Raw genomic sequence first — 24497 nt, 5'->3', positions numbered from 1 at the left:
GGACAGTAAGACAAGTAGCTAGCTGGCTATGCGCACAATGGTTTATACAAAAATTATTCCTTTTCCATCTCTTTTTGTCGTTTGTCATCTTGCACCATAAGAGTGGATGTTGTGGCCACCTACTCGCTCTTTCAGCATTCACTTTATTCCTTTCACTTTTTGTTTTCAATGTTTCTTCTTCATCTTGCTTTGTCATGCTGTTCCTTGGAAACCCCAGTTTTACTCTGACCCCAATACTGCAGAAACCGAATGACCTAAACCAACAGATAAAACCGGACAGGCAACGCAAGAGATTTAGAAGTGAGATAACCACCGCTTTTAACCAATACAATAACCACGTTCAGGTCAACCCATCCACTTTTTGTTCAACTCATTCCTCTTGATCTCCTATTCTTTCCTTTCTTGTTGTCTTACACTTGTTCCCATGCCAGAGTCCTACATCCAAAGCCATGCCCAGACAGCAACGCCAAAGAGCATCTCACGCTTCCAACCCTACCAGAACGACGATCCTGCGCTGACCGCGCCCGCGGCCTCAAGAGGGGCCCTCGTACTGCCGTTAGCAGCCAGAGCCGCCTTCTTGGCCGTCATGCGGCCATACACGAGCGCGACAGTGTTCTCGGCCGCCTCGAGCGTGGTCTTGTACCACTCGTCCAGCCGGGCCTTGTCGATGTAGGTCTTGAGCTTGGCATCCTCGGCCTTCATGGCGTCCATGAGCTTGTTGCGGAACGAGTCGTCCATACCGTCGAAGCGGCGGTCGAGACTGTCGGTGTAGACGCCGAGGGCATCGGAGGGCTTGATGCAAGGGCGGAAGGCGTCGTTTGAGTGTTCTGTGATGGCAAAAGTGGGTTAGCACTGTGTGGGAGATATGTCTTGGGAATGGGAATATGAAACTTACGCTCGTCAACAACAGCAAACAAGGTCCTGTAGAGTGCTGTCTCGCCGAGGACTTCCAGCTGATGCTGGTCATCCTTCAGGTTGGTAACGTTGACTTGCTTCCAGTCGTCACGGATGAGGCAGCGACGCCAAATGAGGCGCTCAGCATTGCTTCGCTCCTCACCCTTTAGGCCGTTTTTGGCGACCTTCAGGGCTAGGTAGAACTGGTCGCCGATGGCTTCGAAGTGCTTCGGGTCAAGGTATACTAGGGTAAGCAGGTCAATGAGGGTAAGTGGCTGGAGGGCCTCGTGCTTAAGCAGGCGCTCCATGCCGTCCTCAAAGACGCTTTGAAGTGCCTTTTGCTTCTTCTGGGCGTTGATCCACCCACCGTGGAACTTCATCGCCAGCTCAAACTCGGCTCTTTCGTCAACGGCTTCTTCAATGGTGGGTCGGATCTGACTGTAGAGGCCATTCTGGATCGTAATAATCTCAAGAGCCTGGTCAACCTTCTCAAGCTCGGCCGCCTTGCTATCGGAAAAGCCGTTGCTCATTTCACTGTCACCGTTGCGTTGATCGGCTTCCTCAGCCAGCAAAGCAAGCTTTCCAAGACTGAGCTCGATCTTCTTGCTCCACACTTGCTGCTCTCTGGTAAGACCGAGAGTGAGCAGTGTCTCGGCAGCACGAGCAATGTCGTTCTCCCTTTCAACGTCATTGATCCAAGAGATCTTGGCCAGTTCGGGCCTGGATCGGAGGAACTTGGTGGCATAGCCCTCCTTGTCGTAGGGGAACTCGAGGACTGCCTGAACGCCGCTAGCGTCAAGTAGAGCCTCGTACGCCGGGAAGGCGAACCTCTCCTGATACTGGTTGAAGTAGCCACCCATCTGCCTCTTCCGGTCCTCAGCCTTAGCACGACACTCCTCAGCCTTGGTAGCAGAAGTGCCGGGAGCTAGAGCACTCTCCTCCAGCGCGAGAATATGCTGCACCATGACATCTGCCAGCGCGGCATATGCCTCATGCTCCTGCGCCAGAGCAATGGCCTCATCCCAAAGATCGTAGTCCTTAAGTCGTAGGATCTTCTCGTAGACATTTTTGACGTAATCCTGAAGATACGTCTTGGCGATCTCTTGTGCGTGAGGATCACTAGACTTCTCAGCCCACGAAATAAACTCGTCAAGAGCGGTGAAGTATCGGCTGGTGAGAGCAGGAAGCATGTCCCGAATGCTCTTGAGGATTTTCACATCCACAGAAGCCTTTTCCGGAGAAGGGAAGTAGTAATTATCCAGCCATTCGTAACAGAACTCAATCAGGCGCTTGAGATTGTTAGTGATGAACTGAGTGGCAGTCCAGGGCTCAGGGATCGCGTTGCCTTCGGGGCCTTTCCTAGGATTGATACCATACAGGCGTGCATTCCTCAAGCGGTGCTGCTCCGCCTCCTGAAGGGCGCCCTTGTTGACGATGGCCGCTTCCAGTACCAGACGATTGATACCGTTCTCGTCGGTGAGACGTTCAGTATAGGCATATTTAATAATCTGGTATGCCCAAGCAATAAAGATCTCGAGCCTCCACACATCGTTAATGAACCAGTGGCGAACGGGGTCAACTTCACCGACAGCCGGATTGGGCTCCGTCTTTTGGTTCTCGTTGATGTACACCACCGTCTCGGAAATGAGGTTTTGTTTATCCCCCTTTGGCCTTTCGGCGATAAACTGCTCATTCTTCCGCCAAAGCCACGTTGCTACGGCCATCTTTTCAGAGTCGTAGAGCAGCATCCACCGAGTACGAGCGTCCAGATCCACCTTCAAGGTGTTGAGGTGGGATATTAACCTTTCGAGATATTCCACCCTGGTCCTCATGTTATTTTCGAGCGAGGCGGGCACGTTGGGGATGAACGGGGTCTTGGAGGCTACGATCTCATGACTGAGCTCAATAGCGGCATTTCCGATTTCCGGAGCGGTGAAAGGCAGGCTTCTTCCTTGGAACACCAGCGGGTTGTCGCTCTTGATACCAAAGAAGACGGCCTGTTCGAGCTTGCTCTTCGCGCTGATGGTTGGCGGCTTTTCAGTCGCGAACCGATCAACCTCGCTAACGGCAACTCTAACTGTGCCAACACCCTGCACCAACAACACAGCTGCAGGATTTTTTATCCTGTGTCGCAGTCGAAGCTCATCTTGGGAGTGACCGCTGGTAGTAGGCTCCTCTGTACCCGAGCCTACTATTTGCACATTGCCCTCATCTCGTAGGTCTACCACGTCTTCGAATGTGGCGGGTATGATGTGACTGTCCTCTTGGAGTTGTGACTCGGGGGAATCCGGTGGGGCGGCCATGGACGCAATCACAACGGCGCGGTCGAAGACGACAAAAGCCACCATTGCAGGGCGTGGAAGGTAAAGTTTGGGCCTCTCGGGCGCATTGGGTCTCACAGGACTGGTGTAAGAAGTCAAGGGTCGAACTGCACCAACCTTCTTGTTCTGGCCAGAAATGACAACCTCGACCAAGGCATAGTGAGACTGGCTTTTGCTGGAAGAAAAGGAAGTGAGTAGTAGCAAATGCTGAACAGAATCTTCGTCATGAACCAGAGCCTCGCTGAGTCGGCTAGCCTCCACATACTTCTTGTCGAGTCCTCGAGGAACGCAGGTAAAGTCGACAATCTCGAAGGACTCCTCAGGTAAGCCAGCGGATGCTGGGTCAGCCTCCTGTATTTGGCGAATAAGCTCGCTCTGCAAGTCGATATCGGAGAGGATCTCGTGGTGGCCGCCCCTGTGAATGCGCCAAGCGTTGAGCTTACCCTTAGTCGTAGCTGCAACAATGACGCGCTCTCCTACTCTTGTGGCATGGCTGGCGCGGACGGCAACGACATCTCCATGCGACGAAGTGGAACCGAGGACCTGGCGAATACTTCCCAGCAATCCACCTGTGGCATTGGTGAGGCTGCTACGAAGGAACTGTACGGAAATGGCAGGCCGGCCATGCATGTCGCGAACGCTCAGGTAAGCAAGACGGCCAGAGCTGAAGACGAGGACGAAACCGGCGGATTCGGCATTGACGATCTGAACGACATGCTCTCCAGAGAACATGCCAGGTATTGTGTCCTCCACTCCGTGTCGTTGTTGGCGAATGAAGTCAAGGGTGGCGGCGCTCGAGATGGATTCCCAGTAGGCGATCTTGCCGCTCATGGGCATGACAACGACAAGGCCAGGTTCATCGGATGCAGCCGAGGGCGAAACCAAGGAGCCGAGTGGTAGCGGGTCGGTCGGGTTCTTGGAGGGATAAGGAAGGCCGAATGTAAAGGTCTCGGGCGAGGCGGCGGTAGAAGCATAGGGCCAGACGAAGGCATGGGTATGGGTAAGGCTCAAGGCGTATCCGCTGGTCGAGTAGACGGCACCGTGCTGACGATCTTGGGAATTGTTAGGTACTCCAGGCTTTATTGAGAGTTGCTCCAAAGGTGGAAGGGCGTTTGGGAGGTAGCTGTGCTGGGCGATCTTACTTTGCGCATCCGCTCGGAGTCTGTCGGGTAAAGCTGGGAGCTTGCTCACGGTATAAGCATTGTTTGTAGTCTGGGATTGTGGTCAGTAGCTAAGCTTCCAGGAGCTGTTTGTGACTATAGATGAGCTCCCACAATGCGCAGTGACGCGAGACAAAGCCGGGAAAGGACGCATCGACATACCAATACTATGCTTCCATCACCCTTCGCGGTCCGTTCACCGGCCTTTTGCTTCTTTGATCGCACACTGAGCTCTTTGCGAGGACCACCGAGGTTTTCAATGCCGTCGCGCTTGATGTCGAGCAGGGCAAGCTTGTCGGACTTGACTTCGTACATGTCCGTATCCGTCTCTGGGAGGGCCTCGGTATTCGCAACTGTGGTTTCGTGTAGAGGCACCCTTTGTCGCTTTGCCTTGGGGGCCTGGACTGTGGCATCTGTGTTCGAGGAGGGGCGCGCTCTGCGGCGGCTGCTTCGTGTCCCCTTTGCGGGGCCGCCTTGATCTTGTTGGTTTGGCTCAAACATGTTGGTGTTGGTGCTGGTGCGTGACCGTGAGTCGCGGTGGTGGTTGTTGTGGTGGTGGTGGTAGAAGAATGCGGACGGCTAGCTAGAAATCGCCAAAGCGAAGAAAAGAAGCGATGGATCTAGATGCTGGAAAAGTCGATGAGTTCGATCGGTGGTCGTGACGGGTGACGTGAATAACAAGGCGCGCGCGCGTGCTCCCTTCGATTCGAATCTCGGCCTTTCTCTCTTATTTTATCCTTTGATCATGGCAAGGCGCGGTGCACCTGAATACCACAAAAGGGAGGTGATGGATATTGGAATGTCGAATTTGTGACGGAAACACGGCGGCGTCGAGAAAGGATGATGGATGCGCCGTTATCGATTAGGTATACCCAAGTCGTGGAAGATGGAGAGGTCGCGATTGGGAATGTTGTACCAGTAAAAGGGCAGAACTTGAGTATGTCGCTACTGTCTAGATGTCAAGTGAATGGGGAAAGGCGGGCAATTCCCTTCTTCATGACGAAGCCTTCAATCATTGGATCCTTGTTGACTTTTGGGCAACAAAAAATCACAGGCCTCCGGAGGTCAGTCGCTGCTTGCTGGTGCTGGTCCATCGTGGTCACTGAGTGGTCAGTCTTGGCGTGTTGCTGGCTTTGTTGGTCAGTGCTTCAACACCCTGGAGATCTCCACACACGACCACGAAGTGCTGGCTGCCAGGAGGTACGTACCTTTTTCTTTCCCTTTGTCCTTTCCTGGTCCTTCAGCTCTTTCACCTCGTCCTCCTAAAACTGCCTCTAACAAACCCTAACACTAACATGCGTTTGGTGTCCAAGTTCGACCAGGTTCTTGGACATATCTCTCTTTCTTCACCCCTTTGTGAGGCCGGTTTCCTTACCTTTTACTTGTCTCTTTACCGTGGACTCTCCATCTTCGAGTCATCAAACAATAAAATGATAGCTCTAGGTACAAGTGGACACCCATAGAGAGCTCTTGAGGAGCTGGACTGAGTTGACATCTGTTAATGACATTGGTGCTGTTTGAGAGTGACATCATTGGGGCTGTTAAGTTTCATCCCCTGAATCCACTGTTAACCTTAACAGTCACACGGACATCTTCGGCTTCTCTGTATCAGATCTCAACTCCATACAAACAAAAGCTCTATGTGCGGTTAAAGGACTACACTCCTTCTCAAGAGTACCAGTCAAGACTCCAGCAGATCACAAAGGCCTTGGACTCGGCAAGGAAGGAGGATGTTGAGGACGAAGAGACCCAGCTGGCCGTCCGCAGCCACCCCATCAGGAGGAACCCTCTCTTTGCCAAGTTCTTCAGCAAACCAGAGGACAGAGACACTTTGGCATTGACTAGAGTTCTTACAAGCCACCAAGCTGCTCTGCACATTGACTCTCCCAAGGGTCTTTTCCTCTCAGGCGAGGTTGGCACCGGCAAGTCTATGCTGCTAGATCTCCTAGCCGAGGGCTTACCCACTCACCGAAAGAAGAGATGGCACTTCAACACCTTCATGTTGTACGCCCTCTCCAGGCTGGAGCAGTTCCGAAAGTCGCGTTCCCAGTTGTCTATGGGTGATCAGGAGTATTCCCTCCTGTGGTTGGCAAAAGAGATGGTGGAGAAGTCTCCCATTCTCTTCCTCGACGAGTTCCAGCTTCCCGATAGAGCTGCGAGCAAGATCATGAATAACTTATTTATCGCCTTCTTTCAGCTGGGAGGTGTCCTCATTGCATCATCTAACCGGATGCCCGAGGAGTTGGAAAAGGCCACAGGCGGGTATTACCACCCGCCCACAACCGGTGGTCTGATCAAGCAGGTCTTTGGCTTTGGAAAGCGCCAGGGAGAGTTGTTCGGCCAGACCAGTGACTTTGCTGCGTTCCTGGAGGTTCTCAAAGCACGATGCGACTTCTGGCACATGGAAGGTGCCCGAGACTGGAGGAGAAGGGAGAGCCAGCAGATTGGCGTTACAGGTAAAAGCGTGGACAAGGTGACGACGGCTTCAGGGGCGGCCTCCTTTCAACCCGTGTTTGGGTTATCATCATCCACAGAGCCACAAAAAACAACTACTTCAGAGGAGACCATCACCGAACAGGGTCTTCAAAAACCATCCATGTACTTTCTCCCCTCCGACCCCGAAGAAACCTGGACAGCCGCCGTCAACCAACTCGTCGGCTCAAATAGCACCGGCCAACAGTGGACCCCAACCAGCCTCATCGTCTACGGCCGCAAGGTGCACGTCCCGCGCCACCACAACGATGTCACCTACTGGGACTTCTCCGAGCTGGTCTCCTCCCACGGCCCAGCCGACTACCTCACCATGGCCTCGACCTTCCACACCTTCATCATCGACCAGGTCCCCGTTTTGTCTCTGGCCATGAAGAACGAAGCCCGCCGCTTCATCACCCTCCTCGACGCCCTGTACGAGTCCAAGTGCAAGCTCCTCATCCGCGCCGAGGCCGGGCCTGATGATCTCTTCTTTCCCGAGATGCGTCCAGCCAAACCAGTCACCACATCAACAACAACAACAACAACAACAACAACAACAACAACAACAACAACAACAACAACAACAACAACAACAACAACAACAACAACAACAACAACAACAACAAGCACGGGCAATGGAACCGAGCAGGTAGCAGGAGTAGTAGAAGGAGACGCAACCTACTCCGAAACCATAGCCGAAGTCTTCCAAGACTCGATCGCGCCTTTTCGTCCGAACATCTCCGAATACGACCCGGACCAAGACTCGGATTTCGGCAAAGAGCAGCAAGTGTCCCTGACGCGCAAAGTGGACTTCAACCAGACCGTTTCGGCGTTCACGGGGCAGGACGAGCGGTTTGCGTACAAGAGAGCGACGAGCCGGTTGTGGCAGCTGTGCAGCAGGCAGTGGCATGCTAGGACGGATGAGGGTTGGTGGCAGCCGCTGCCGAAGGAGGCGAGGCATTGGGAGGGCAAGGAGGTTAGTAAGCCGTTGGAATCACCGTTGGTGAGGTTGAGGATGGGGCCTTCTGAGAAGGATAAGACGGAGATTGTCATGGGGGAGTCGACGGTGCTGGAGGAGCCGGTGGGGTTGGAGAGGTTTAGGGTTAGGGAGATGAAGGAGGGGAGCAGGCGGTGATGGGGATGAGGTTGGATGTTGGGTTGTATATAGATGTTTTGGAAATGATTACATGTTCTCACGAGTGCTTCGGGCAGACCTTGACTCAAGTCTTCCGTGATATACTTCCAGGGATACGAACCAAGTTCCTGATCAAGGCGGGTTTAAGGCTCAAAAGCCATTACCAACGTCGTGCTATAGACGGAAGCTAATTAGCGACCATCAAGCGGGGAAGCATCTTGCTTTCTTCTTTGGTTTCCCGAACACATTTACACAAGCCCCTAGACCTAGACCTAGACAGCCGTCAAAGCAGCAGCAAGCTGCTCTCCCCTCTCACCACCCAGATACACATCCTCCGGCCCGTCCGCGCTCACCAACGCCAGCTCCACGGCCTCATTATACCCCTTCGTGACCATATCCTCATCCACCCTCAATCCATTCTCCACCAGCGCCGTCACCACGCCCCTAATCCTCGCAATCTCCCTCATCGTCTCCGGCTCGATCCTATCATTCTGGCTCGAATACATCGTGGCACTAACCACCTCCTCGAGGTTCGTAATGCCCGTCTGACCCTTGGCCTCCTCGGGAACCACCGGCTCCACATGCTTCGAGATCCAAACATAGCCATTAACCCCCAAAATCACATCAATCGGGCCGCCATTATTCGCCGCCTCAAGCGTCCACACCTGCCTACGGGACCGCACAACCCCGCCGCCGCCACCGGTACCGGAAACAGCCATAAACACGCCGTTCCTCAGCTTGCCGTACTTGAGCGAGCGCGTGTGCAGCACCGCCCCGCCGTCCTGGAACAGCTGCTGCACCTCGGCAACCACGAGATCACCTTCGGCAAAGAAAGTGCGGATCTGCAGCTCGTCCGTCTCCGTTCTTTTGCGGAGGATACCGCCGGGCAAGTTGATCGCCGACAAGGGCAAAGCAGCAAGTTGCGTGGACCCGACGTCCACCCGCCACCGTTTTGCCTGGACTTCGACGATGCGGCCGACTACCAGGTCGCCTACCTCGGGCGTGTAGCGGGCGCGCAGGGGGCGGACGGACAAAAGCTTGTTGGTGCGCGTCACGATGCCCGCCAGGGAGGAGGTGATGGCTTGTTCTCCCAAAGAGGCCGAGGAGAGGTAGGTGCCGTGGCCGCGCATCCATTGCGGGTCCGTGGTGATGCGCTCGCCGGGGGTGACGATGGCGGAGCGCGGGACCGAGCTGGTCACGTTGGTCTTGGGGCGCTTGGTGAAGGTAGAGGAGGCCGCGGCGGCGGAGCGGCGCTTGCGCGGGTGGATGGTCACGCCGCCGTCGAGGGAGACGCCACCGGGCTGGGAGTCGGAATCTTCAGAGTCGGAGGTGGCGTCGGACATTACGTCGTCGGAGTCATGGTTGAGGTTGCGGCGGGGTGGTTGGTCCCGGAAGGCCTTGGGTGGGAGGATTGTGATGGGCATGACGTGTGGTTGTGGTTGGTTGTGTGGTTGTTGAAGGTTGAACAGTCTGTGGTGAGACCGTGAAATAGCGATATCAATCTCGAGTGTTGGTGAGATGAGAGTCGAAATTTGGGTGAGGTCGGAGGGGGAACAAGTTTTCCTTCCGTCCTGGTTCCGTTGTCGAACTTTTCCAAATCCCAAGATTTCCCAAGTACCCTGACCTGCAGCAGTTCGTTGTTTGTGTTAATTCCTCTTCTGGCCACAGAAGTGTGTTGTTTGGACCTTTGAGTCGATCTGGAGTTGAACGACTTGACGTCCAAATGTTTGTGTATTGAAATTCTGATATTGAAATCGATACGGTATTGATGATGAACTTTACACAGCTGGTGGAGCCTCGTGCCCTGTCGTTCGTGGTGTGCACGGGCAGATAGGTACATACAGTGCAGGTACCACGAAAGTACGTACCTCCACCGCCGCACCGCGTCCTTCTTACCCGGCAGCTGGGTGGATCTGGGCTTTTGCCCAACTGCAAAAGCCAAAAGTAGCCGCACCAGTGTTAGGCGACGTCACACGGTTCGTCTTTCGGAACTGCTGCAGTGACAAGGTCCCATCCCATCGTTGAAATGCCTGCCCCAGGGCAATTGAGTCCAGTGACGGACTGACGGTGCAGTGCCCGCCCAGATCCGACGGATTTACCCCACCCGTCTTCTCCACACAAAGACCCCGGACAACGGGCCAGCCGGGCGTTGGGATGGCCCACTCCCGCCGGCCGCGGCTGTCGATTTCCAGGGCGGTTTGTTGATGAGTATCCGTACCTGCTTACTCAAGCTTCCACTTGCAGGAGACAGCCGTCCCTACTTGCCCGGGCGTCCCTACCGTTGCTACCGTCGAAAGCCGATCATTCCGTGTTCTTCCACCAGTTGCTGGCATCCCTTTAAACGTAGTCCCGTCCTTCTCTTTGATTTGCTCCCATTGTTTACTTGTTCCGGGTTTGCGCCATCAAACATACCTGACTTGTTTGGCAAACAAAAAACACCAATTCGAGATTTACATAAACATCCCCGACTTCGGATTCCACCAGACTACGACATAGCCGTGTACTACTTGACTTGGCGCCGAACGGACATCGACTATCGGGAACCATAGCGGTGGATCAAGACAAGACTATTAGTGAAACCAGACCGAGGTTCCGGTAGCGACGCACGACACACGCGGTAGACGGACGGACGGACGGACGGCCGGCCTGGGACGGGGACAAATCGAGGTTTCCAGGTCCACATACACCGATATGCCTTTGCGCGGGCCCCTTCGTAGGCCTGCGCTTGCGCTTCCTCCTTCTGCGCTTCTCTCCTCCAACAATGCCATCACAAAAACACCCCTTAGAATATCACCATTACCACGCTCGGTAGTGGTACGGCAGCGTAGAGGACATGCGACACATTTGCCGGTACCAGACACACGGCCAAAGACGGCCATCTTCTTTCCAGGTTCGTAGTGGTCGCCGGCTCTCCCGCCTTCACATGCTCAAGTTGCGAACGACAATGCTAACAGCCATACGATATACAGGCCAAGGCGTCCAAAGAGTCGGCATGCTCACCCCCTGGCTAGAAGCCTTTCCCTCGACAACTTCCGAAATCATCGACGAAATCGACTCGGTAGTGGGCTACAAGCTCTCGGACGTGATACAAAATGGGCCCGGCAAGGACCTCAACCTGTCGCCCAACGCACAACCAGCCATCATGGCCACCTCGATAATGATCATCCGCATCCTCGAAAAGCACTTCAACTTTAGAGTCGAAGACAACGCCCACTTTACTCTCGGTCACTCTCTTGGCGAATTCGCTGCGCTTGTCGCAGGCGGCTATATCCATTTCCAAGATAGTCTGCGTATGGTGCACAAGCGAGCGGAAGCCTTTTCCAATGCCACCCGGCAGGCCGAGGAGATGTACGGCGGAGAGTACGGCATGGTAGCACTCGTCAGTAGCAAGGCCGAGCACCTGCCACCTTTATGTGCCGCAATCCGCGAGTTTGTCGGCTACGACAGCGCCGGCCCGAAAGTCGAGAGCGCCGACGACTGGAGCCCAATCGACCAGGTGCTTATTGCCAACGTCAACAGCAAGACCCAAATTGTGCTTAGCGGAAGCATTGAGCGCATCAAGACACTAGTGGCCCATGTGCGTCAGTTCCTGGGACACGACCCACGCGCGGTCAGGCTCAAGAGCGACAGCCCGTTTCACAGTCCCATCATGAAGCCGGCCGTCGGGGTGCTGCAGCAGATGATGGCGGGAAACAGCATGGTCAAGGGAAGGGAGAATGAGGATATTGTCACGTTTCCCGGCAAGGTTACGTGCATTAGCAATGTGACGGCCAGGCCCTTTGAAAGTAGGGAGCAGCTAAAGGACCTTCTGGCTCGGCAGGCGGTCGAGACGGTACAGTGGTGGGACAGCATCAAGTATCTGGATCAGTCCATGAAGGTCAGGAGATGGGTCGGTATCGGGCCGGGGTACGTGGGCCGGAACTTGGTGGGTAAGGAGGTTGGCATGCGCGGGAAGGATGTCATTAAGGGCGCCGGTGTCTGGGCAATTACCGATCCGAAGGAGATTGAGGAGGTACTCAGGGGGCTAGAGGAGACGGACTTTTACGAGGACGACGAGTGGCAAGATGCATGGGATAGGTGGGACTGAGCAAGTGAAGTTGTGTGTCCAGGCATTTTCAGCGTTGGGCATTTATGGAAAAGGGCTGTCATTTTGGAAAACCTGGGAAAATCATCGTCACCCTTTTTTTCGAGCATCGGCGTAGCTTTGGGTTGGATACGGGGAAGTTAAAGGAGTGTTTGGCCAGCGGGGGAGGAGAGGAGCACTGCGCCCGGCGTTGTGGATAGGTTTACCGTTTCTTCGGGCAGACACTGGAAGCTGTATATTGTATCTGTTGTCATAGCCAACTAGAACGAATCATTGGGGAAAATGAAAGGTTCTCGCATCTACCGGTACCTTACTGAGTTGTGTGTTTTGATGGAAGCATACTGTGAGGTTGAAAAGGGGCATCAACATGATCATTCACACCCACTGTAGACGCGGGAAATAGGGGTCCACAGGTCACTAAACAATGGTTACCCAAGCTACCCCAGACCCACTTGCTGCAGCTCCATGGATCAGCTTCCCGCGTCACCACGGCGGCCCGCGTTCTGTCATCGTTCAACTGAACAACATCCAAACTGTCGCAAATCAAGCAGGGCACTCGACATCACTCAGTCTTCGCAACCAAACCTCTTAACCGGAAAATCCGCATCACCGCCTCAACATACTGCGATAATACCAAATCAAGCCCGAGTACAGGACCACCTCCTTGAAGAATGGCGACCCTAATCCCCTCAATAGCCTGTCTAGGCGTAATAGGCCGTAACGTAAAGCTCCCCTATCCCCCTCCTTTCCCTTCCTTACTCATTCCTTTCCCTCCCTCCCATCCATCCAGTTTTGCTAACCCACCCCCTTCTCTCACTGAAACAGAACAACCCCCTCCACATCCAAATCTTCCCCTCCTACGACCCCTCCACCAACACCTACACTCCGGCCCGCACCTCCCTCCAATTCCACCTCCTGCTCTCTTCGACTCTTGACGTCTTCGAGTTGCGCGCGCGCCGCAACGCCGCGGCCGGCGTGGGCTTGTCCGGTGACTTTGGCCTGTTGCATGCGGTGGACGACCGCCTGGCGGCGTACGGGTTCGAGACGAATACGGGGACCAAGTTTGTTGCGGTTGTGGATATGAGGGGACGAAGGGTTGATGGGAGAGGTGGGGGAGGAGGAGGGGCGGGTGGGCATGGGGTAGGGGGACAGCAAGGTGGTGGAGGGTTGGGGGTTTTGGGGCAGAGTGGCGCGGCGGCTGCGGCTAGTAGTGTTGGATTGAGGGAGGGGGAGATGAAAGTTGTGAGTACTTCCTCGGCTATTCCTGGAGGGGGGGATCTTGACGGTGTGGGATAAGGGGCAAGAAGTGGAGAAAGAAGGACGGACACATATGCTGACATGGGGGACAGGTCTTCAAGGCGATGCAGACGGCGTACATCAAGCTGTTGCAGAACCCGTTCTTCGATCCGGACGAGCATTCGCCGCTTACGGGGACAGGCGGAAAGAGAATCACGAGCAAGAAGTTTGCAGAGGATATGAGGAGGATAGGGGAGAACTGGGGACCGGGCGTGACGGTTCTTTGAAGGGGTTACTCTTATCGAGAAGTCCTGAAGCGGGACCTCTTTGGTTTAGCATATGGGTCAATGGGCGAGAGCGCTAAGTTGGCGTTTCTGGAGTTTGGAGGCTTTATTTTTACGGGAAAGCGGGTTGTTTTTCTTCCTCGGTGGTATATTCTAGAGGGACGGTGAGGGGACTCACGGGTGTAGTGCTCCAGACGTGAGCATACAACTACTGGTCAAACGACTACTTGAGAGGCCCTTACGATTGACACACCGAAACAAGACAAATAATTAATACAGCTATATCAGCAATCATTTCTTCATGAAGGAAGCTCTCCAACCCGATATCCACACTACACAAAATAAAAATATCAAACATGACGCCTTCCAAACCGAGCACAACTCAATCCCACCCGTTACTCAACACAAACTCCTCATACGGCACCCCCAACTCCTCAAACTCGCCCTTCTCCGGCCTCGCCATCTTCGCCCACCCTCTCACCAGCTCTCTCCAATAACACGCCTCCGCCGCCGGACTAAAGTACCCCCCACCCACAAACAACTCTCTCTGCCTCCTGGCAATCCCCTCGGCAACTTTGGGATGCTCCTCCAACCAATGTATCGTATCCTCCAAATCCGACCAATCGGGGCTTACAAACACGATATTCGCCTCATTGGGATCATACCGCTTCGGCCACGCCCTCTCATGTCTCACGTGCGGCGTCCATGGCACCACCCCATCTTTTGCGGCTGCTCCGGGTTTTTTAGCCCTGGTATCTTTCGTCTTCCCATTTTTTCTCATACGCAACGACCTGGCCTTGTCCAAGTCCAGATCGCTCGAGAATAAGGGTTTGACCAAATGCGTGGTATGCTGCATCCACTGGATCGGCGGCGTGAGCGTTACCGAGGCGCACATCTGGAGGAACTGGAACCGACCCGAGTAGGAAATGCCTTCGGTGTGCAGCACGTATTTGTACTTGCAAAAGTCCTCGATCGCCAATGCATTAGTGGCGTTTTTATTGTCACCCCCGCCGCCCGTCCACTCGAGCGATTGCACATCCGCCCACGGCTTGTTTTTGGCGGTGGAAACAAGCTTGTACCGCAGCTGCGGGTTGTGGATCGAGTTGAACCAAGTAGTTCCGCGCCAGACGGCGCGCGGGTCTTTGTGGCTGTGCCAGCGGTTTCCTTCTTGAAATTGGGTTTCTTCGAGTTGAGTGATGGCGGAGGCGGCGCGAGAGATAGAGCCGATGAAGGGGAGGTCCCATGCCCAGAAGGAGAAGTGAGGAATCAAAAAAGTGCGGGCGTCGCGGTCCGAGGGGGCGTGCACGGGGTCGGCGTTGCGGGTGTATTGCAGGGCGGTTCCGAAGGGGGTGTCGAGGATGTTGAGGGTTAGGATTGTGTCGAACTCTTCTTCGAGATGATGTGTACGGTCGGAGGAAGGGGGCGGCAAGGTGAGCAGGGCGCGGTGGAGCTGGTGGAGGGCTGCTGTTCTTGACTTTTTTTTTTCGTGTGTGTCAGTGTCAGTCAGTCAGTGTCAAAGGGCGGGAACGGAACGGAAGAAGAAAAAGGAAAAGGAAAGAAAACAAAACATACATTAACCATCTCCCTACTCAAATCCCTCTTCCGCTGCGCATGCAACACATAAATCCTCCCCTCCCGGATCCGCACCTGCATCGGTCCCAAATCACTGCTCCTCTTGACCTTGAACGGCCCTTTCGCTACCGTATCATCAATCTCCTTCATCAGTCCCGGAAACGTAGCCCGACATGTCTCGCCGTCCAGAGACAAGTTGTTCAGTAGTATCTCGTCAGTCAGCTTTCGCCGCACGCTTCCTCCTCCCCGAGGCGAGGAGGACTTGGTGCGAGAAGAGGAGGCGATGGCTTCGTAGTCTACTACTTCTTCTTCTTCTCCTAAATCTGAAGGGTTAAAATTGCCGCCGCCTTCTTTTTTGCTGCTACCCGACGAGAAAGAGTAGAAGAAGGGAGAAACGGTAGAGGAACCACCATGATGGAAGAAGAAGTAATGGAACAGTGACCAAAGCGTCAGACAAGAAAAAAAGAGGATGGAGGCGAGTTTGAAAAGACGTCGACGTTGGCGGTATTTTTTGAGATTGGTGATGCCGTTCATGTCTCGCATATCTCTCCGGAGGTTGTCTCGAAGGTTTAGGGATTTTGTTGAGAGGGAAGAAGAGGGTATGATGGGTACTATGGAGAAGCGGGAGTGGTGGTGATGGTGGTGGCTGTAGGCATGGCTTTCGTTATGGTTGCTTGGTTTAGGACTTTGGCCTCCTTCACTTGGGCTGTGGTGGCTTTGGCTTAAAGGGCTGTGGTTGTAAGCTTGGGAGGAGGAGTAAGAGGGAGGAGTGTATTGGCTGGCCATTCTGCTGTTGGTGCTGGTGCTGGTTCTCGATATAGGAGGAGGGGGAGCACGGCGTGAGGTAGACATTGATGTTGGTGAGGTTAAGGGTGAGGTACCCGAAGGTTTCGTTATGGGGGCATGTGGGACGAGGAGGTGAGACGGAGGTAAAGTAGAAGAAGGTTGGATGGAGGTTTGGCTGGGTTTTTTTTTTGAGAGTATATATATATATATATATATAAAGCATCTGATGAATGTTGTCTTGGACAATTACATGTGGTCTTCCACTGCCACTTCCGGTAACGCATGGAGGGGTGGCATACTGCCGTGGATAAAAACCCGGAGGATAAATGTCCGGGTTACTCTTCGGGGGAATGTTCCGCGCGCGGTGGTGTATGCCGACAACCCTGATGAGGATTTGACCACTTCCTTCCGGTAAAACATAGATCATGAGTTAATCTATTTGAACTCGACCTAGAAGCCGAGGTATAAACAAAGTTGAAGCGTGCTCGAGTAGCTTACAGTTGTCCGACTTGTAAGTGTATAGTTAAAGGTAACGGGTTGAAAGCTGCTCTGGTTTTAAAGAAGGATAAGTATGGCTTCATGATGTAGACCGTCAAAGGAGACATAGACTGGTCGCTTTGGAAAAACTGGGTATATAAGCTGCTCTTCCTAAATGTGCAAGCTCAAGGGGTGATACACCGTACATATTAAGTCTTTGAACGTATCCAAACCGTGCCATTACTTCTTCGACATTATCTGCTTCCGCCCATTATCGACCCCTCCTAATCATATAATATCGTCCCCCCTTAAATCGACCATGTCACTGCTGTTGTTGAACTCCTGACTGGAACAGGCAATCAAGAAGACGTCGACTCGTTATCTATTCATAAAGCGCATTAGATACATAAACCAAAAGAAAGCATCAAAAACACTTGGAAACAGACGGAGTGAGTTGCCGCGATCACACAAACAACTCAACGCCTCCTCGCCTTCACATAAACAGACAGATAATAGCCAGCCACAACGACCAGCCACCTTTTCAACGCACCTTTAACACCGCCACCATCGGTACCCAAGCCCAAGAAGAACCACATCCAGTATCCGGACCCTTTAGCGACGGTCCCCTGGCGGTCAAAGTTGGGCTTCTTGTTGGTCCAGCGCTGCAGGAACCTGAGCTCGCTCCAGTCGTACGGCATGTAGCGCACGCGCAGGAGCTTGTCCATCCAGTTCGGGGTCTCGGACACGGTGCGGAAGTGCGTGAAGTTGTCGAAGCTGGCTTTGCCGCGATAGGCGCCCCAGCCGGAGTCGCCAACGCCGCCGAAGGGGACCGTGTGCACGGCGCCGTGGAAGTAGGCGTCGTTAATGCAGGCGCCGCCAGAGGTCATTTCGTCGAGGACTGTGGGTGGTTGGGTAGCTTGTTAGTATAAAAGATTTCAATAACATGAAAGGGGAAGGGAGAAAAAAAAACATACTCTTTGTAGTCTCCGCCTTGTCACCAAACGCCATCAGCGCCAACGGCGTCCGGTGCACGGCATTGGCAATGTTGAGCGCCTGGTCGAGGTTGTCCACAGGGTAAACGCTGAAGATGGGACCGAAGCTCTCCTCCTGCATCATCGGATCATCGAGGCTATCCACCAACACCGCCGTCGGCTCGATGAACAGCTCGCTCTCGTCCATCTGGCCGCCCATGACAATCTTGCCCTTGGTCTCGTCCAACATCTTCTTGATCCTGTTGAAGTGCCTCGCGTTGACAATGCGCGACAGATCCGGGCTGGCCTTTGCTCCGTTGGGGAACATTTCCTTGTACGAGATCTTGAGGAACTCGATGAAAGTGTCGGCCACGTCCTTGTCGACGAGCACGTAGTTATGGCTCATGCACACCTGTCCGGCGTTCAAGCACTTGCCCCACATCAGCCGGCGGGCCGCGAGCGCCAGGTTGGCCTTCTTGGTCACAAAGGCCGGGTTCCTGCCGCCCAGCTCGAGGCACACGGGCGTCAGCGTCTCGGCGGCCTTGCGGGCGATGATGGAGCCGACCTGGGCGCTGCCGGTAAACATGATCTTGTCCCACTTCTCGTCCATGAGCGCGTTGGTCTCGGGGACGGCGCCGTTGACGACGGCGAATGCGTTGCGGTCCAGCCGGCTCTCGATCATTTCCTTCATGACCATGGCGCACGCGGGTGTCAGCTCGGACGGCTTGATAACGGCCGTGCAGCCGGCGCCGATGGCGCCCACGAGCGGGGCCAGCACCAGCTGGACGGGGAAGTTGTAAGGGCCGATGATGAGGACGGTTCCCAAAGGCTCCTTCTTGACGCGGAAGTTCATCATCGAGTAGGTGACGGGCACGTCCTTGAGCTTCTCGGTCTTGGCGAAGGTCTCGAGGTTGTTGATCATGTGCAAGCAGTCGTTCTTGACCCAGTCGACCTCGGTGAAGTCCGACTCATATCCGCCCTTGTGCAGGTCCTGCTGGAGCGCGGCCAGCAGCGAGGGCTTGAAGTCATCGAGGGCCCAGTAGAGCTTGCGCAGCTGGACGAGACGCCATTGCAGGTCCTTGGTCTTGTGGGAGGCGAAGGTGGCGCGGGCGGTGCTGGAGACGGCGGGAATGATGTCGAGGGGAGTGACCTCGAAGGGGGCTATTAGTACTTTGGATGCGGCCATCTTGACTGTTGTGTTGTGTGGTGTGTGGTTGATGGTTGGGTGAGAAGATGATGAGTTGGGATGATTAAATCCAGGAACAACACAACAAGGAAGCAGGGTTGGACCGGGAAGAGGTGAGACGAATAGACGAAGAAACGGCGGTGATGCACCGGTTGTACCCGTGGAGAAGAGTGGGGATGGGTCAGTGTATCTCCACGGGTAATGATATAAAGACCGGAGGACCCTTAGGACGAAAGGATAAAGATGATGAAGAGAGGGTGAGACCTCGATCCCCACAAAATAAAGGAAACGACAAGTCGGTACGCCTCACGGGGTCTTATCGCTGCAAGTTTTAGGTAGACCAAGGTAGCTGATAAAGAAATTGTTACTGTTACGACCTCACAATTGGTTCGACCCCTGTAGACGCTAAAATAGATATTTGATCGGCCAAAGAGATTTTGATGAGACGCTGACAATTGAACAAGAACAACGAAGAACGAGTTCCTCAATAATCACTGGATGGCATGAAGCGGTAACGTGTCCGCGATAACACTACACGTGTATAAGACCGAGGCTCCAATTGTGGAGATGTGACTTTCAACATGACAGGCCCCTCCCTCGAACAGTCTAGGACGACGCCAGCACATCCCGACGACGGGAGGCCCAAGGGATATTGGCACCCAAAAAAGCTCCATCTCAACTTCTGGATCGATGCGGTATCGGATTCTGAAGTGGACAAGGAGATTATGGACTCATTTCAACATGCCAAAATCTCCATCGCTGTGTCCTGCGTGCTCAGACCTCGTCTCTCAAGAGGACACTTCTCTGCCTAAGACGCTGTGTGGTCGTGCCGATCTTTATGTCATGTCATACTCGTGGGTGCTTCGTAAAAAGATATCAGAAAACCCAAAGTGGAACTCACCTCAGTTTGATCATTGACGGGTGCGGACCGATTCCGCAATGACGTTCCCAAGCTCAAACGTCTTGACAGTCGCCAAGACTTCCCGAGAATTGAGCTGACCACAACTTTTGGGCAATCGGGTCTTCGAAACGAAACGAATAAGACTTCATTTGCTTGTATCTCCACCAAATGAGCATATAGCACTCTTTCTGGTAATATAATTGAGTTTCTTGGTTTTCGTCTTTCATTTCGAAGGTCCGTTTGCCAAAAACTTGTGTTCAGTTCAATTCTCGGGAAGTCTTGGCGACTGTTAAGACGTTTGAGTTTGGGAACGACAACGTCGGGTGGGCATGTGAACTGTCGTTCCTGTTCCCATTTGGCTGAACGGGATCGCAGACAATGCACCCTGTATAATTTGATAATGAGGTACACTCTACGCGGGGCCTTAAACCAAACAATAGGTGTAGAGTAAGTATTCTTATGTACCCTGCTAACAGACCTACCAGGTAGAGCTACCCCGCAGAGGCGCCCGCCGTTCATGTCAGGGGCCATGTGGCTGTCATTCATCTGAATTCATCTTGTCCCCTCCCGATTCGTAAGATGGGATGGAAAGAATCACCTTGGTAACTATAAATATTGGCCACTGGGAAAAGACTTAATATTCTCTCGCCTCACATGTGTACAACAGTAGACGACCAATCGTGGTTTGTCGTGGATGTACCAGGTAGACTGCCTTGAGGGCCTAATTCATCATCATCATCATTCATCTCTCTCATATCCACCGGCGCTCTCAAGCCATGTAGTCTAATTATATACAAGTTAAGAAGCTCAAGGTAAGTCCAAAGTATGTACACTTGCACTCTTATAAGACCATGTGCTGTGTCTCCAATAGTACGTGTAAGCAAGCAAAGGACGTGGGGTGGTGACAGAAGTGGTTTCCGCTTTGACTCGAACCCATTATCATCGTTGGTTTCCAGTTCCAAACAAAAAAAAAAAAAAAAAAGCCTCCCGATCGCTCAACCAACGCCTTCTTCCAAACACGCTCAAGTACCCTGCCTCCGATAATATACCATATAAGCCGACGTATTCCCATTCGCATACATCACCTCCGTCAAGTCCGGTATTCCACCATTCCCATTCATACCCGGACCGCCACTCCCAATCTTCACCCTCTCCACCACATCATCATTACACTTGAACCAATCCGTCGGGTCCTTGGACTGCTCGTCCTGCACATACGTATAGTAATGCCCGCCATTGATTCCCTGGCCCACATGCACCGTGACGGCATAGCAATCGTACTTGATGCGGCCGGCGTAGTGCGCATCGTCCGTGGTCGCCATGTCCGGGTCCGGCTCGGCACAGTACCTAGTCAGATCGAGGTCGCGGATCGGGAACCGTACTTTGGTGTGGATCTTGTTTGAGCCACCGCCAGAGAGGATGGAGCTGAATGAATTTCGGGACTGCCCAAAGGACGAGTTGAACCGGTTGAGACAAAAGGCGAGACGGTCAGGTAGTCGAGCAAACTTGGCCCGTCTTGTTCTGCCGGGTTTGTTGCACGTTTCGCACTTGAGGTCCGGGAAGTGTTCGGTTGCTTGGTGGCTGGCGAGAAGACGGTCTAGGTCCGTGGCGCCGTAGCCATTGCCTTCGCCTCCGGTCTCGGCGGCGATGTTGAGGATCCAGACGTCGCAGGGCTGGAACATGCGGATCTCTTGCCGGCACTCGGCGTTTTGGCAGCGGGAGATGAACACTTCTAGACCACGGAAGTACTTGTCGATGATGGACGCACTGGCTGTTGAGTAGTCACGCCAATAATCCATGGCGTTCTGGATAACTGTCCCGTTCTTGGGTGTATACGGCTTCTCTTCTTTGGGCGGCTTGCGGTCTCGGTGAATGTTGGTCTCGTCATGGATGTTGTCAATGATGAAGGAGTAGAACTCCTGGGCGTCTTGCTGCGCCGGCCCGCCAAAGATTTCGGTTTCTGGCTTCTTCCTGCCATCCGCGTTCTTGGAGTGAATGAAATGGATATAAGCCTATGGGGTGTTAGTTTTTGAATCATAATTGACGGCCACCCAGTCCCCAAATCATCACTTACCATGAGATGCTTCGCTTCCAACGATCTCAGCGTCCCCTCATCAAGCCAGTGGAATAGACCAGCCAGATACTTGGTGAGTAACTGTGGGTTTTCGTTCTTCTCATCGGCTTTCAGTGGAACTTTGTACACATCCTTCCAAACACCCGTGTACAACTCGCGAGCAAATCCAGGTGTGGCAAACATGGCTTGCAGGGAGCTGTTGGCGAAGCAGAACACACCAGGGTTGACAAGACCAGTCCTAAACTTCCGAACCTTCTCGATTCCTGATTTGAGTGACGACCGCTTAGGCGTTGCCGTGGTGCTGGTATCGGTTTCTGCTAGACCGCTATAACTCCTACGTGGGACTGTCGGAGCCGGGCGAGTGGGAGGAGATGGTAGCGAAGAGTAAAGGTTCTGTTCGTGGACGATATGTCGAGGCAGTGGGCTCGCTGGCCGAGCGGGAGCAGGGTTAATGGGTGAAGTCATGGACTCCTGTATTGTTGAAACTGAAGGGTACCTCCGCAAAAAGTCTTCCGTTGTTCTCACCGGAGTAACGATGTCGACGTTTTCTTCCCATTTTTGAACCTCGGCGAGATCTTGAATCGGCCGCGTTACGTTTCTGCGTAGACGATTTGTGAGGTTGTGGGTCAAAGGTGGCCTTGGCTGTGATCTCGCAGCGGCACTCGTGGAAGATGTCTGCAAAGCTCCGGTCCCAACTAGGTCAGTCCATGCCTCTAGTCCACCTTTGAGCAACTTCAGTCGCTGCTGTGAACTTGATCCGCCGGCGTAGTCATACGCTGTAAGGGCATTGTAAAAAGTTAGGACCGCTCGTTCCTCTGGTGTCTGGGGACTTGATACGAGGCGTTTGGACTGCTGGTCGTAAAACACAATCAGGGCAAAATCATGCCGCCTATCAAAATGCAGCTGTTCTGCTTGCGGTGCTAGTACCATGCTCTCTGCTATTTGGCTGGCAGAAATATCTGGCCTCATCAGCACTTCATTTTCAACACAAATAGTTGCCTGAGACATGATGTGCCCATCATCATACTCATCGCGACTTCTAATGTCAATCACGAGAATGGACACGTCCCTAGCGCCAACTCTCATGTAACACTCAAGCTCTTCGGCCGAGATAATATCACCATCGGGTATAGCCGGCTTTGGTCTCATCTTTGGACTTGTAACAGGTGGTCCAGAAACAAGGCTTTCATCGGACGTACGGGGTCTGCCGTTCCTATTCATGCCAGTGACCGATGCCGTTGAGCCCTTTCTGGTAAACATGGCACGAGGAGCACTAGATGGAAGCTCGGCTGCCTCGTTGGACACTGTACCTCGTGGCGGGTTATAGATAGCAGCTGGTACGCGAGGTAAATCTGCTCGAGCAGCAGCAGGAGGAACACTCGGTACTTGTGGCCTCGGGGGGTCACGCGGTGCCGGTGGGCTTATTGGCATTATTGATTGTGGAATCGGCTGTGTCCGAATTCGCGGATCCTGTACTGTCGTTGTATTGGCCGGACTCGGGGTGCTGGCGGTGTTTGCTCGAAGTTTTGCGAAGCGTTGAGCGAGGTCCTGGGCTGCATTATTGGTAGGAGTTGGCGCCGGACCGCCAGACTGTTGAAGCGCATGCCCGTGGAGAGCCTGTGGTTTGGGATGTACGGCTGGCTTGGACCTCCCGGGCGACGGCCATGACTGAACTGGCAAAGCATACGTACTTTGTTGAGGCGAGCTATAGACCGAACTGTTGGGACTCGTGGTATTTGACGAGAAACTAGAATGTGATCTCGTATGTCCGTTTCCGACCCCGACACTGGGCATTTTCTGCTGATTTGGGCTGCCTAATAGTGGCTGGACGCCCGTTCTGGCATTATCTTGTTTGATCTGTTCTTTGATCTTATCGAACTCGTTTATCAGGCTTTTGATCTGTCGGAGGAGATATTGATGTCGCATATATACGTTCGGTCGGCTTCGTTCCAGCACCGCCCAGTCCTTATTCTTCGGGATGATATCAAGAGCTATGATGTTGGCCTTGATGTAGGACTTGAAAGCCATGTCAATCCTACCAAAGGACTGGAAGGCTTTGGCCTGCTGGAGTGCTTCTTCGGCGAGTTTGAGAGCACTTTCGATTGGGGTCGCTGGGTCTATGCTGACTGTAACAGCCCTGATGTCGTCAATATGCGGCATTGGTGGTCGTTTCCCTCCTCCGGCCCCGGCCCCTGTCCCGTTTCCTCCCCCTCCTCCTCCTGCTCCGTTTATTGTCCGGCCTTGTCCACCATCATGTGTGCCGTCCAAGCCTCCTATTATGTGGCCATTCTGCCCGTTGACGGAATGCGCAGATGTCGCATGGTTGACCATGGTCGAAGATCCAGCCATATGCAATCCCAAGTATGAGTGGTGTCCGTTGGCGCACCTGGGGCGCAAAGCGCAAAGTGCTGATGTCGAGTTGATATAGCGCGCCGCGGATGCTGATGTATGCGCGCGCAAAGGGTGGCGGTTCGGTTCTATATAACGACGGTCGAGCGCGTTGGCAGCTGTTATGGAGAGTATGTCGCTATGACATCAAGCCTTCCTGGTTTTGCGTTGTCGTTGACTTCTTCGTCTTCTTGAAACGGGGAAGCAATGGGTGGTTCGTGGAGAGGATGGACAGGATGACGACGGTTCGAGGACGGTACCATGAGTGGCAGCCTGTGATTCCTAATCCTTGCTTGGCCCAACGAGTCGTAACTGGAGGGATAGAGGGTCAGCGCAGCGAATGGGCGACCGGATTCCTCGTATCTTTTTCAGCTGCTCGGATGAAGTGAAACTACCTTGGGTAAATCATTCCATAGTTGATATCGAGGAGGCGGAAGGTGTTCGGCGTCGGCCAAGGAAATGGTTACGGTCAGTCTCTGGTGGGTTTCTTAGTTGGTGGGGGTTGTTGACTTGTTGTCACTGGGAACTTCATCGGGTCTGGCTCCCCGATGTTATG

The 24497-nt window shown here is 53.6% G+C and overlaps 7 protein-coding genes across 7 annotated transcripts; 2 read left to right on the top strand and 5 right to left on the bottom strand.

Annotated features, from left to right (window-relative positions):
• Positions 1-492: 492 nt before the first annotated feature.
• B0H65DRAFT_427898 (Non-repetitive/WGA-negative nucleoporin C-terminal-domain-containing protein) lies at positions 493-4876 on the bottom strand (the record flags this gene model as incomplete). The annotated part of the gene is made up of 3 exons (XM_062824716.1): positions 493-827; positions 896-4427; positions 4538-4876. 3 exons carry the CDS (start codon positions 4874-4876, stop codon positions 493-495), a joined length of 4206 nt encoding a protein of 1401 aa, XP_062680648.1.
• Positions 4877-5532: 656 nt separating this feature from the next.
• B0H65DRAFT_231876 (AFG1-like ATPase-domain-containing protein) lies at positions 5533-8118 on the top strand. The gene is made up of 2 exons (XM_062822198.1): positions 5533-5575; positions 5689-8118. Exon 2 carries the CDS (start codon positions 5877-5879, stop codon positions 7980-7982), a length of 2106 nt encoding a protein of 701 aa, XP_062680647.1. The 5' UTR covers positions 5533-5575; positions 5689-5876; the 3' UTR covers positions 7983-8118.
• B0H65DRAFT_469537 (uncharacterized protein) lies at positions 7993-9739 on the bottom strand. The gene has a single exon (XM_062827015.1). The coding sequence runs from the start codon at positions 9404-9406 to the stop codon at positions 8255-8257; it is 1152 nt and encodes a 383-aa protein (XP_062680646.1). The 5' UTR covers positions 9407-9739; the 3' UTR covers positions 7993-8254.
• Positions 9740-10176: 437 nt separating this feature from the next.
• B0H65DRAFT_231866 (acyl transferase/acyl hydrolase/lysophospholipase) lies at positions 10177-12372 on the top strand. The gene is made up of 2 exons (XM_062822197.1): positions 10177-10872; positions 10952-12372. Exons 1-2 carry the CDS (start codon positions 10674-10676, stop codon positions 12067-12069), a joined length of 1317 nt encoding a protein of 438 aa, XP_062680645.1. The 5' UTR covers positions 10177-10673; the 3' UTR covers positions 12070-12372.
• Positions 12373-12774: 402 nt separating this feature from the next.
• Positions 12775-16097, bottom strand: B0H65DRAFT_576433 (uncharacterized protein). Its single transcript, XM_062830660.1, is given in 7 exon segments — positions 12775-13324; positions 13351-13627; positions 13765-13774; positions 14011-14101; positions 14111-14970; positions 15159-15191; positions 15234-16097. Coding segments are annotated over 7 exon segments (2493 nt in total). The 5' UTR covers positions 16011-16097; the 3' UTR covers positions 12775-12879.
• Positions 16098-16897: 800 nt separating this feature from the next.
• On the bottom strand, positions 16898-18578 carry B0H65DRAFT_509860 (Aldehyde/histidinol dehydrogenase; the record flags this gene model as incomplete). The annotated part of the gene is made up of 2 exons (XM_062828352.1): positions 16898-17319; positions 17396-18578. The coding sequence occupies 2 exons, from the start codon at positions 18576-18578 to the stop codon at positions 16898-16900; spliced, it is 1605 nt and encodes a 534-aa protein (XP_062680643.1).
• A 1629-nt stretch (positions 18579-20207) lies between these two features.
• On the bottom strand, positions 20208-23982 carry B0H65DRAFT_231828 (uncharacterized protein). Its single transcript, XM_062822196.1, has 2 exons — positions 21554-23982; positions 20208-21491 (listed from the first exon to the last, which is right to left on the bottom strand). Exons 1-2 carry the CDS (start codon positions 23900-23902, stop codon positions 20502-20504), a joined length of 3339 nt encoding a protein of 1112 aa, XP_062680642.1. The 5' UTR covers positions 23903-23982; the 3' UTR covers positions 20208-20501.
• Between the last annotated feature and the right edge of the window lie 515 nt (positions 23983-24497).

The sequence above is a fragment of the Neurospora tetraspora genome, assembly GCF_033439725.1.
Source record: "Neurospora tetraspora strain CBS 560.94 chromosome Unknown B0H65scaffold_5, whole genome shotgun sequence".
NCBI classification, from domain to species: domain Eukaryota; kingdom Fungi; phylum Ascomycota; class Sordariomycetes; order Sordariales; family Sordariaceae; genus Neurospora; species Neurospora tetraspora.
The sequence above is the reverse complement of the archived record's forward strand: the minus strand, read 5'-3'. Positions and strand labels throughout refer to the sequence as shown.

Coding starts and splice junctions, on each gene's coding strand:
- B0H65DRAFT_231876 (XM_062822198.1), top strand. CDS start 5,877: ATGACATTGGTGCTGTTTGAGAGTGACATCATTGGGGCTGTTAAGTTT.
- B0H65DRAFT_469537 (XM_062827015.1), bottom strand. CDS start 9,406: ATGCCCATCACAATCCTCCCACCCAAGGCCTTCCGGGACCAACCACCC.
- B0H65DRAFT_231866 (XM_062822197.1), top strand. CDS start 10,674: ATGCCTTTGCGCGGGCCCCTTCGTAGGCCTGCGCTTGCGCTTCCTCCT. Junction 10,873..10,951: donor GACGGCCATCTTCTTTCCAG/GTTCGTAGTGGT, acceptor TACGATATACAG/GCCAAGGCGTCCAAAGAGTC.
- B0H65DRAFT_231828 (XM_062822196.1), bottom strand. CDS start 23,902: ATGGCTGGATCTTCGACCATGGTCAACCATGCGACATCTGCGCATTCC. Junction 21,492..21,553: donor TGGAAGCGAAGCATCTCATG/GTAAGTGATGAT, acceptor AACACCCCATAG/GCTTATATCCATTTCATTCA.